At 38.4% G+C, this 12,856-nt stretch overlaps 1 protein-coding gene across 1 annotated transcript in view; it reads left to right on the top strand.

The window, feature by feature from the left end:
• Window positions 1–12,856, top strand: part of LOC150087229 (dynamin-binding protein-like) — a 427,088-nt gene that overhangs the window by 134,601 nt on the left and 279,631 nt on the right. The window contains exon 6 of the mRNA XM_090372415.1: window positions 10,938–11,114. Coding sequence (XP_090228541.1) covers window positions 10,938–11,114 — 177 coding nt within the window. The remainder of the gene's footprint in view (window positions 1–10,937; window positions 11,115–12,856) is intronic.

Consider the following 12,856-nt stretch of genomic DNA (forward strand, 5'->3'; position numbering starts at 1 on the left):
AAACAACTGAATCTTCGATGAGGACCAAAGAGCCTTCAACAGGAATCTCGGAGTCAATGGGAAAGAAGGGAACAGACCACTCAAGAGGGCGGCGATTGAGAAGTTCTGGGGAAACATACGGAGCAGGGAAGTAAGACATAACAGCCGAGCCAACTGGATAGAACTAGAATGCAAGAAAACCAAGGACGTACAAGTAATGAGGGTGGGAGATTCAGGAAGAAGAAGTAAAACAGACGATCAAGAACTCTCAACTGGCGAACTCCAGGAATAGATAACGTCCACAACTACTGGTACAAGAAGCTCACCTGCACACACACAAGCACCTGGCAGGGCAGTTCACCTGAATGATAAGACACCCAGAGACAATCCCGAAGTTTCTCACTCAAGGAATCATATATCTGAAGCTTAAAGATGAAGATACAAGAAACCTGACGAAATATAGGCCAATCACCTGCCTCCCAACAATGTATGAGATCCTGACCAGCTGCATAACCAGGAAGATATCAGACCATTTGGAAAGCTAGAACATAATGGCCGAACAGCAGAATGGATGCAAGCATAGGATGCCAGGAGCAATTAACCATACATGCTCCGGTTATGGAGCAAGCCTACAAGAAGCATCGCACCATGTACACAACCTACATCGATTACTGCAAGGCCTTCGATTCTCTGCCTCATAGCTGGCTAATAGAGGTGCTGAACAAAGTCAATCTGATAGTGATAAACTTCCTAGGAGCAACAATGGCGAAATGGAGTACCATTTCGCCATTAAGGTCGAAAACATTACAACCAGGCCAATCCCCATCAGGAGAGGAATCTTTCAGGGAGATGCCCTGAGCCCATTGTGGTTCTGTCTAGCGCTTAACTCGTTATCTACCATGCTCAACAGTATTAAGTACGGATATAACCTCAAAGAAGGAAGGAAGGAAGAACCTGTACACCCTCACTCACCTGATGTACATGGATGACATCAAGCTGTACGCGGGAACCAAGAAGCACCTTCAGCAACTGCTACAGATCACATGTCGACGATGCCACCTGGCCTCAGAAATGATCCAATACATCACTGCGGGATGCATGGTTATCACCCAGACTGAGTACACTCATAGATATGACCAGTTAGCCAGGATAATACATTAGAAGTTAGCCAGGAAATACTAGTTGGTCGAAAAGAGTGTACCATACTACAATTACGACCCCCAGGCAATTTACTAGAGACCCCAACCCACAAGCTGTACTGGGACTGCGCCATAATAATGGATAGGACAATCCCGCACACCAGATTGGACATAACTCTGTGGACAAGAAAGAAAAGGCTACCTATCTGATCGACAAATCCGTACCCAATACTGGTAACCTGGAGAAAACCCATGGGGAAAAAATCAGGAAGTGCACAAACCTAAGACAGGAGATCAGAGAGATGTGGCATATGCAACAAGTAACGATCATCGTGTCAACTACAGGTATGGTGCCAAAGACCCTACATAACAGCCTAACAGCAATAGATCTCCCAGCGAACACCTACAAGGAACTCCAGAAAGCCGCAATCCTTGAACACCTGTAAGATAGTCAGAGAGTTCCTCGACCAGCAGTAATACCAGACATAACAACAACCACCCTGTATACTTGCTAGTAATACCTGTCATGATGCGCAACCCCCAATCAGAGAGAAATAATATAAGAGCAGCAATAATAATAATAATAGCATATGCAAATGATCTCAGCATCTTGGTCAATGGTAACTCTAGGGCTTCTCTTGAAACTGCCGTAAAATTTGTTCCACGGGATCTCTACGATTGGACTGTTACCAATAAGCTTAAAATCAGCTTGTCAAAAACTGATGATGATGATGATTCTTGGATCAAAGTTGGATATCTCTCATCCTCCGTTGGTCAAGATCAACAGTATTCGGCTCCCCATAGTTAAAGAGAACAAGGTTCTAAGAGTGGGAATTGATTCCAGTCTTAAATTTATTCCTCACTTGATAAACTTGTCATCTAAAATACTCAGATTTACTGGTGCAATTGTTAGGGTGTCCCGTGTTGATTGGGGTCACTTAGAAAAACTTTAAGGATCTATTACAATGCAGTTTTCCTCCCTCTGATCACATATGCTGCCGGTGCATGGTTTCACAAGGCATGGCTCAATCACTTCAAATCTAAACTCGCCTCCTTGCAGAGAACCATCTTGCGATGTGTAGTTAAGGCATGCAAGACAGTCTTGACCCAAGCTCTGCAGGTACTGGCTGGAACATTACCTTTAGTCTTGCAGGTTACTTACAGAGAATTTTTATACAGACTGAAAAACAGATTGAGACTGAATTTCTGGGAATAACTATCAACTTCCAACATGATACTAAAAGAGGAAAAGGAGACTGTAGAATGAGTTAGCTAATATCTGGCAGTCTCGATGGGATACAACTTCTGTTGGTGCAACAACGAGAAAATTTATACCAGAAGTTTAGTTTCTCCTGGATAAACAGACTCAATTGTGGTTCTGCATGGATATATTCACATCTTACCTGTTGACAGGACATGGATTGATGAACCAGAGATTTTTTAGGTTCAATTTATCACAAACAAACCTCTGTTCGTGTGGATCGCCAGAAAGTTGGGATCACATCCTGTTTCGTTGCTCCCTGTATGATGATCTCAGACTTCCTCTTCATGCACTTATTAATATTTGACCAGGACAGGAGTAATTTCTGTTTCAGAACTTCAGAGTCATATCTGATACTTCAACCTTTCGCTCAAGGTGTGTTTATGCGAAGGCATTCAGTGTTTTCAGATCTCAACAGGATACAGCACAATTGCCCTGTTGATGCATAGTTGGTTAGATCTCCTTTAATAATTGTTGAATATGTAAACTCAAATCCTCAAGAAGTGTGATTTTGTTTCTGGATTACGCATGCAGACAAAATAAAATGTGTTTTTTTTTTTTTTTTTTTAGTAGTACCACTACTTTCTTTTTTTCTCTCTATTATTATTATTATTTTTTTTTAGCATGACCACTACATTCTTTCTTTTTATTTTTATTTATTTATTCTTTTTATCTTATTTTTATTGTACATATTTTATTTTCTTCTACTTCATTTATTATTTCATTTTTATTCATTTCTTTTCCATATCCAGCACCATGGTGGGTTCCCCCCCTCTGGAATGCCCCCCCCCAGAGGATCCTTGCAACACCAGGTGGGTCAGAGTCTCTTTTGAGACACTACTGCTTTACGTGGACTGGCCCACCTTCCCATGGTGTGGACGAGTACCCAGAATCATCTCTCCAGGTGATTGATGCTTCTGCGTAGCCAAGTGGCCAGAACAGAACAACAGAACAGACACACGTAATACACACATTTTATAGTGGTACTATTCTTCACAGAGATACGAGGCGGAGTTGAACTGACATTCTAGGAGCCGCCCTTTACATATACAGATATAACAGATATATGAACATTGCACGGTATATGATTGCCTGGGTCTTTCTTTTTGAGCCCCAGTCATGGCTGATCCTGGCAATTATGCCTGCATAATTTCTCTCTTTCTTTGCCAAATAAGCCAGTTGGGGGAAAAATGTTAATTTTGAGTCAAAGACAACTTTTAATACTTTTACCATTTTGATATTAGTTGTGTTTATTTTAATTTGTGGATGTCTTCTTATGTCCAGATTGCATTTTAGAAGTATTTGTTTGGTTTTGTCAGACAATATTTTGAACATTTGTTTATTTGTTTCCACTCCTGCAGCTGTAGGAGGGTGGCATTCGATATTTGCTCTACAACCACTCGCATGTAGAGCAACTACTCGCATGTCATCCATAAAGGCTTTCCACGCCCAGATCCAAGGCTACAAATTCATCCACAACAATATTCTAGAAGAAAGGGCCAAGGATTGAACCCTGCAGGCAACCTTTATTCACAGGGCAGATCAATTCCTGGAACCTTGTGTGTAAGTGTAAAGTGTGTTAGTTGTCTGATGGTACCAGACAACTAACACACTTTACAACTAACACACTAACAGATGAGGGAACCAGGGGTTCCCTCATCTCCACATTGTATTCTTTGTACGTGTGACACAGAACTCTGTGGAGGCCAGAGATTTAAAAAGTGTGTGGGGAGTGGTTTGTCGTGTAGTGCTATGTTCTGTTGTTTCTCTGACTATTTAGTCATTGGGCCTCTATTGGGACCCACCGTTGCTCACATGTGTCACGAGGCAGGTCAAGCACCCAGGAAATTATTTAAGTACTCTGGCAGGCCCCCTCCACCTAATTTCCGAGGATTTCAGTAGCAAGGCCTATATATATATATAAAGGGGGGGTGAACACTAGAATTTGGAAAGGCCGAAAGAGGTCTTTCAGAATGTGGTTGAATTTAGATGTTAATTAGAATTGGCGGCATTATTAGGGGCATACTTGGTTGGTTAAGTTAGTGGGAGGGAGACTGCAGACTGGGGGGAAAATGTAGAAGGATGGGGATGATAGATTAGGCATCCCCAAATAGGTCAGTGGGGATGAGCCCCACCAGGTGAGGTATGGAAGAGGCAGGGAGGGGAGGAGACAGAGACCCATCTCCTTCCTCCCTCTCCTGCCTGGGGATGGGGTTTTAAAGGGAACCAGGTTAGAGTACCCAATTCAGATTGCCAAATGGTGTGTAGGCAGCAAGCCGCAGTATGTCTTTGTCAGTGATAGTTGACAGGTAGGTCTATGTAGTGCTGAATCCGGTAGGAAGATTAACTGCCCATCCTGCTCTGGGGGGGGGATATGTTAGCTGCCAGTGGGGAACCCACCAGGAGAAGGGGTGGGATAGACACACATTTACTTCATTCATAATTTGCATTCTCACTCTACTTGCATTCTATTTTTATACTTTTTTCTTCTAATTTATAATTTTTTTTTCTGTTAGGTTATATACAATTTATATTTTATTATTTTTTTCCCCACTCACTCATTTATCTTTTCTCACACACCAGGAGGGGATGCAGTGATGTGTAATGTAAATTTAAATACTAATGCTTAATAATTAGGTGCCTCCATAGCCAGGTGGGAAGGAGCAGCAGTGCGTAGCACACACTTCTTGATTAGACCGGGGTTCGAGCCCGTCACCACCAAATACGGAGGATGCGGAAAGGTCAGGGAATGACCACCACATATCCCGGAGCAATATGGCCTTAGTTGTTAATGCTCCTAAAAACCAAATAACAAACAGCTTAATAATTAAGCTAAGTAAGAAACAATATAAAAGATTAAAACTAGGGTTAGTGTGTACTTAACTGTAACATTTATGGTTTGTGTTTTTTTCTCACACACCTACACTCTCATTCATTCTTTTGGCATTCATTTCATTTGTTTGACTCTTGTTTTTTGCACTGCACCCTCTGGGCACCTCAACTTACTGTTATTCTTCAGTTGTGCAGGCCTAGCTACAAGTTTTTTGCAGGCCTGGGGAGAATGCAGTGATAATGTTTGTGTTGTTAGTATCTATGAAGTAATGTAAGTTATTATTAACTTTGTATTCTTCAGCCAATTACATTTGCTCTTCCTGTCATTCCCATTCACCATAACTCTCATTCGCCCTCTCTTTCCCTCATGTTGGGTCACTCTTTCTTTCACCAAAACTGACATTTATTCCCTTTTACTATAATTCCTAATTCACTCTTTCACTCAGTGACCAGCCTATTCATTCTGTCTTTCATTCTCATTCATTCATTCATTCTTCTTTCATTCTATGTTGCATCCCCTTGCTACCAGCTTACTGATATTTTTCAGATAATCTGCTTCCCTGGCTGCCTGTACATCTCCCTCCCCGACATTGTTACTTATTTGGTTTTGGGCCCAGGTTTCTACACATGGCAGCATAGTCCTGGGGAGTATGCAGGTCATTCGAGTTTTGTCATGTCAGGTTTCTGTCAGGGTGCAGAATACTGCTGTCCCAACAGTTTAAGTCATCATCTGGGAGGCATGGTCAATTTTAATTATTGATTATTGTTTAATTGCTGGGGGCTGAATTGCCATTCTTTGGATAGTTCTGCGCATTTCGAATACTTTCTGTGTGTAGGTTGTAAAAGCTTCATAATTTTCCTCTTCTATGATGAACAGATGTTCTTCTCCCCTGGGAAGAGGGCCAACCTGTGCTATTAGCTGTGTTCTGGGGATGTCATAAATTATACATTCATATAGAATGTTTGCTCAGTCTTCACTCTAACCACAGGTGCAGTTTGGGTCACCAGTCAGCCCTAAGGAAGTTAGTTTCGCTTTTAGGGAGCCATGACCTTCAATATAAATGTTGTGAAAAGTCCAGGGATATATCACTTAGGTGACTTTGGGCTAACATTGCCACCCATGGCAGAAACCTTTTGGTAACCAGACCTCTGGTTTTATGCTCCCACTTTTTTGCCATAGCTCATGGTGCTTTGTGGTTTTTCTTTTGAATGAAAGTGTTGGTTGTATCAAGGTTGGTTGGTTGGTTATTAAGAGTTTCATGGTGCATCAGCATCTAAGGCTATTGTGCGGCAATTGTATCAAGGGCTGTCCCAAGAAGTTCTGTGGGTATGCCCTTTTTAAGTCTATAATACAAGCCTCTTTTGGCTACTTCCAGGTAAAGTGGGAGAGCTCCGGCCAGCAACTGCAGTGCTGGTGTGCTCACTGCATGACATGCTCTGGTAATAGTGAGAAGTATTGTCCTTTGTATTGATTCTAATTTATTCCTGTTTCTTCCTATGGCTGAGTGGGTGAACCACGCACCAGCTCCATAGGTGATACCAGGTAAGAACATTGCACGGTATATGATTGCCAGGGTCTTTCTTTTGACACCCTCCCCCCAGTCTGATCGACTGATCCTGGCAATCATACCTGCATAATTTCTCATTTTATTTGTCAAATGGGGATAAAAAATTTATTTTATATCAAAGACCACTCCGAGATATTTTAGTTCTGTCATTATTTTTATAGTAGTTGTGTTAATTTTGATTTTTGTCATCTTATGTCTGAAATGCCTTTTAGATGTATTTGTTTGGTTTTTTTCAGGCAATATTTTGAGCGTGTGCATTTGTGCCCACTCCTGCAGCTGCAAGAAGGCAGCATTTGATCTTTGCTCGACAACCACTCGCGTGTTACCTTTTACAAGGAAAATCATGTCATCTGCAAAGCCCAGGCTTTCCATGGGGCCCATATCCAAGACTTGAAATTTGTCCAGAAGAAAGGGCCAAGGATTGAACCCTGGGGGCAGCCTTTATTCACAGGGCATGTCAATTCCTGGAACCTTGTGTGCACTGAGACACTTCTGTCTGGAAGGCAGTTGTTTATTACCTTATAGAGGTTTTGTGAGGCATTTGCCTGGTGGGGTCTACTAAGGACACTAGGCCACCAGAATGAGTCAAATGCCCAAGCAAAGTCACTGGAGATTTCCAGCATGTATTTATCCTCTGAGTTTTTAACTATTGTCAGTAGGTGGTGCATGGTATCATTCGTAGAGTTGCCCTGCTTAAAACCATACCAATTGTTGGAATGTAAACCTGCTTCTGTGTAGTATTGAGCTAATCTGCTATATATTAGTCTTTCATATATTTTTCCTAGTACAGGGAGTAGGGCTATTGGTCTGTATGATTTGGGATCAGTAGGGGGGTTTCTCAGCGGTTTTGAGAATTAATCTTAACACAGCTTTTTTCCATATTTTTGGGAATATACCTTCTGCCCTACAGTTATTATATAGTGCTATTAATTTGTCTGGTGCTATTTCCAGTAATTTTTTGATAATCTCACCCTCTAAGAGGTCAAAACCTGGGCATTTATTGTTTTTGGTTTTAGATAGTGCTATTTCTAAGTCTCGTTGTATAGTAAACAGAGGCTCAATATTGGCATTGTCATATTCAATGTTTTCATTTATAATGCCTAGCTGGGTAGGTAAATGATTCCCATTTTCAGTCTGAATAATGCTGTCTAGGATGTTATTTACAGGGTCCACCCTACACATGGTTAGGGTTTCATCTGGTTTGACAGTAGTTTCTAAGACATCTCCTCTTGGCAGCTTGTTGGTCACTACTCTATAGATAACTCCCCAAGAGTCGTTGTTTCCAATAGTTCCCAATCTTGTGTGTACTGAGACACTTTTGCCTTTAAGGGAGCTGTTTATTACCTTGTAGAGGTTGTTTGGGACATTTGCCTGGCAAGTCTCTTGAGGAAACTAGCCCACCACAGTGAATCAAATGCCCCAGCAAAGTGAACAGAAATTGCCAGCATATATATCCTCTGTATTTTTAATCATCATCAGTAGGTGGTGCATGCCATCCTCCTTAGTTGCATTTCTTAAAATCATACTGATTGTTAGAATGTAATCCTGCTTCTGTGTAGTATTGAGATAATCTTATATAATAATCTTTCATGTATTTTCAATGCTATTGGTCTATATGATTTAGGTTCAAAAGGGGGTTTCCTCTGGATGTTAAGAATGTCTTAAAACAGGTTTTTTCCATATTTTTGGCAATATTCCAGTTAACGTCCAGTTGTTATATAGGTCTGTTAGTTTTTTAGAGCTATTTCCGCTAGTTTTTTGATTATTTCTATCTCTAACAGGTAGAAACCTGGACATTTATTGTTTTTAGTTTTAGGTAATGCTATTGCCAATTCTTCTATAGTAAACAAAGGTTCAATATCGGCATTGTTATATTCAGTATTTTCTTTCATGATGTCAATTTGCTCAGGGGAATAGTCTCTGGCCCCAGTATGCATAATACTGTCTAAGATGTTATTTATCCCATGGTCTAAGATGCAACCATGGGAGAAGGTAATCGTCTTGTGATCACAGGTGGTCCATGCTTTGTTAACTGTCCATTTACTGACTTTGCAAGAGATCACTGGGATGGACAAGGTAATGTCTGATATCTTTAACTTTCTGCTGCTACCTCAAGCAATGGAAGGTCGACATAGGGTATTTGATAAGTTTTTTGAATTTGGTGGGCTCTTCTTTGGGCTTGCAGGTCTGTGTTCCACCATGGAACAGTAGTCCAAATGAGCTTTCTCTTGGAGATGGCCAATGTAAGAATCTCTAATAACCTTAGTAAGATAGCAAGCACAGTCATCAGGTGTAGTGCACGTCAGATGAGAGGAGTCTTCATGAAGTCTTCTGCTTCTTGTCAGTTCAGCCAGGAAATGGTACTACTTTGCCTTCTTTGTGCAAAAGCAAACCACATCTCTGGGCACAGGAGCAACACAATCCATAGAATGACCATGGGAGAAGGTGATCGTCTTGTGATCAGAGGTGTTCCATGCTTTGTTGACTGTCCATTTACTGACTTTGCAAGAGATCACTGGGTTGGCCAAGGTAATATCAATGGTACTCTTCCAGAGGGTACTGCTGTATGTGGGTAGATGTCCTAGTTTTTTCAAGATCTTTGCCATTATGTGATTGTACTTGCTCAGGGGTTTGAATTTCAGAGTATCTGGAATCACTTGGGGAATGTTGTATCAGAGAGAGCAACAGCAATTTGTGCTACAATGATATGGGTTAAATAAAAGAGCATTCTTTTTTATGAAAAGAATGATTAATATCACTAGGAATAATGTTGCCTTCTGAAATTAGTGCAAAAAGAATCACTGTGAAACTCTGATATTTTTGTAGGATATGTTAAATTTATAACATTATACAGTATACCCCTGCTATTTGCGGGGATTAGGTTCCTGAGAAATGTCGCGAATACCGAAAACACGAATACAGAGTTATGGCTTCCATGCTAATAAAAGGGTTCCGTTCCAAAGTATGAAATATATAAGAAAGGTCTAAAATTTTGTCTGTGTATGTATTATATGTACTTTCATAATATGACTATGTACATAGACAGTACATAGCGAAATACAAGCATAAGGCATCGAAATGAAAATAAGAAACAATTTAATATTAAATGTAATATTTATTAGAAATTTCAAACAAATCTTTCAAACCAGTGCCTTTTCTAGCTAAAAAAACTTATCCCACACTAGCGAAACTGGTGTTATCACCAGTTTCGCTAGTGTTGATAAAGGTGTTTTGCCTTTTCACGATTGATGAGTGAACTTAACGGAATTTTATTTTGAGTTCAGTCTTTCTATCCACAGATTTAAAGCCTTTTCCATTTTTTCTAATTTAACATCATGAGTTACAGAGCAAATTTTTGAAGCAATTAGCGCATTTTCACGGACACTACGGCGGATTTTTTTCCTTCCGATTTCGTGATTGATTGTACCATTGACTCATTGATTTTATAATGTTTTGCCATGGACGAGACACTTTCACTATTATAAATTTTGTCTAATAACTCAATTTTACTCATTAATGTCATCACCTTCTTTGATCTTTTCACAGTTCACTTGTTATTCATAACTATATTTTTGTAGGGGTTAGAAAAGAACTTGTCCACAATAAAGTCACTTTCTTTTACCATTAACACACTTGAAAAAGTCTGTTTATACTAACACTGCAAAACGGTAGATTTTTCAGTTTTGTAAGCATATCAATTTATAAATTGATAAATTTATTCAATTTATAAGCATATAAATTAAAAACAAACCACGAAACCTACCATGACAACGCATATAAAACATACTGAACAAGGATTAGCAGGAAAACATCCATGCTCGCGATTTTGTCACCCCTCTCCCCCCACCCACGGAGCACTGTTTTGACTGAGAAAGATGATTTTAGCTGCACCCATGTTTTTTTATGGTGGAAAATGTTCACGGCGCTTTAAAATTCACATTATTTTAGGTTTCATTTTATATTAAATCAACGACCGTGAATACAGATACCACGAATAGTAGGGGTTTATTGTACTGTATATAATAACCTTTTTGAGTTGAATTGTAAATTCTTAGAATAACAAAATTGGTGTAATTAAGGAATATTTTTCTATTTTGGAATTAGGATAAAATCATATTTCCTTTCCTGTTAATTCAAACTGCACTTACATCAAAATAGGTGTGTGTACTGCTCAACCAGTAAAAGTAATAACTCCTCCAAGACCAATGCCACCTACTATAATATGGCCTCTTAGACAAGATAGAAACCGATCCACTTTACAGTACGTTCCACACAGGGTAGCTCCATCAGTGCCTGTTTCTAGACAAAGTAGTATTGAATGTGTTAATAATGAGAGTAAGTATTTTATTTTTATTGTGTTATTAATTACTGTTATAAGTGTTTATAATGCTTATGTTTTTTAAAATTACCATAAAATTCCCATTTATGATTTTTGCTGATACACTGAACATTGATAAAATATGCAGAAAGTATTTTATTTCTTGTGTATTAATAAGTTATCAAAAACCCCCTTAATGAAGAAATTAATTATCTGTATAATTCTGATATTGTGAGTTGGGGTACGATTATCAACCTTTCAGAGGTGGTGATTTGGTTTTTTGATTTTGGTTCTCTGGTACCAGGGGAGAATTTTTGAAATCAGTGAGTGTCTGTGTTTGGCAACTTATTTCAAAGTAAGTTAATTTAATTAATACAAAATGAGTTATTTCAAAGTAACACATCTGAAAACCTCTTCTTGCTCTGAGTGGAGGTTTTAGTGCTTTTTTTTTAAATTCATTTGGAACATAGACATATTTGTCTGTTTTTGTTGCAACTTCATAGAAATATCTTTTATATAATTAAATGAAATCATCTCTAGATCCTATTTTGGGGTAGTAGTTTCTTTTGCTGCCATTGGCCCTAGTGTTTTAAGTTGTCAGCTCCTGATCTGTATTATTTTTTTTAGCAACACCGCTACCACTAAAAAAAAAAATAATAATTCACTTGCATCAACTGTTAGAATCTGTATATTTTTTATGCAAGATATGCAACTTAGAAGTTTATAATGACCTATATAATGGATAAGTGAGGATATAGGCTGTGAAAATGGAAACTGATTGAAGTCATAAATCTTTTCAGTTTACAAAAGTAGTTGAAAGATCAAGTTGGTAACTATAGACCTGTAAGTTTGACTTCTCATAGAGTTAAAAATGGAAAGAAATTGGGAAAAAACTCTGACTTCATAAAAAATTATGGTATCAAGGGTTAAGGATGTAATATAGGATCAGTCGGATAAGAATGGAATTATGATAGAATTACAGCATAATTTGTTAGGGAAAGTTCATATATGACCAGTCTGATTAGCTTTTTGAGATTGTCACAAAATATGTGATCTTGTAGAATTTCTAATCTGTTCATGAATTTTAAAGCATAGAAGCAATGCCAAAAGAGAATTTGCAGAGACATTTTTGCTTTTCATTAACTTTATACTATAAATTTGGAACCTTGTTCTACCTCTCTGAAATGTATGTCAAAGTTAATATGTTCATTTTATATAATTTAATATAATAATTTGTATTTTCTAGTGGTATGCATTAAACATAGCCTTTATATTTGTATTCAATAAATATATAAATTAGCTCTAGCTAGCACTCATTGTTACTAGTTTAAATTATGCAATTACTGCTTGCTAAAACAGTGTTGCAGTTGCTTCACACCTGAGATATGTTGTGTGATAGTGCATTAAACATATTGCTAGGAACAGAAAAGAGAAAAGAATGGATCTTTTAAAGTGAATAAAAGAAGTGAGAAAACATGGAGTTATAAAGAAAGGTAGTAGCCTAAAAGTATATGTTCAAAGTGGAATTTAAAATAAGTTCCAAAGTTCAATATTCACAAGTGAGTATTTCTATAATAATCATTATTATAGGATTATTAAAAGCTGATTTTACTGCTAATGAACAGTAAACAGTAATGAACAGTAAGATTGTAAACGAAAATTGTTTTGCCTACAGTGGAATATTTTATTATATTTATGGAATATTTATTATAAAAAATTGCTTCAAGTGGTGCTATGCTTTCTTGAAGAACAGAATATA

Source organism: Mastigoproctus giganteus, chromosome 4 (assembly GCF_048544385.1).
Source record: "Mastigoproctus giganteus isolate SK-2022 chromosome 4, ASM4854438v1, whole genome shotgun sequence".
Classification (NCBI taxonomy): Eukaryota; Metazoa; Arthropoda; class Arachnida; order Uropygi; family Thelyphonidae; genus Mastigoproctus; species Mastigoproctus giganteus.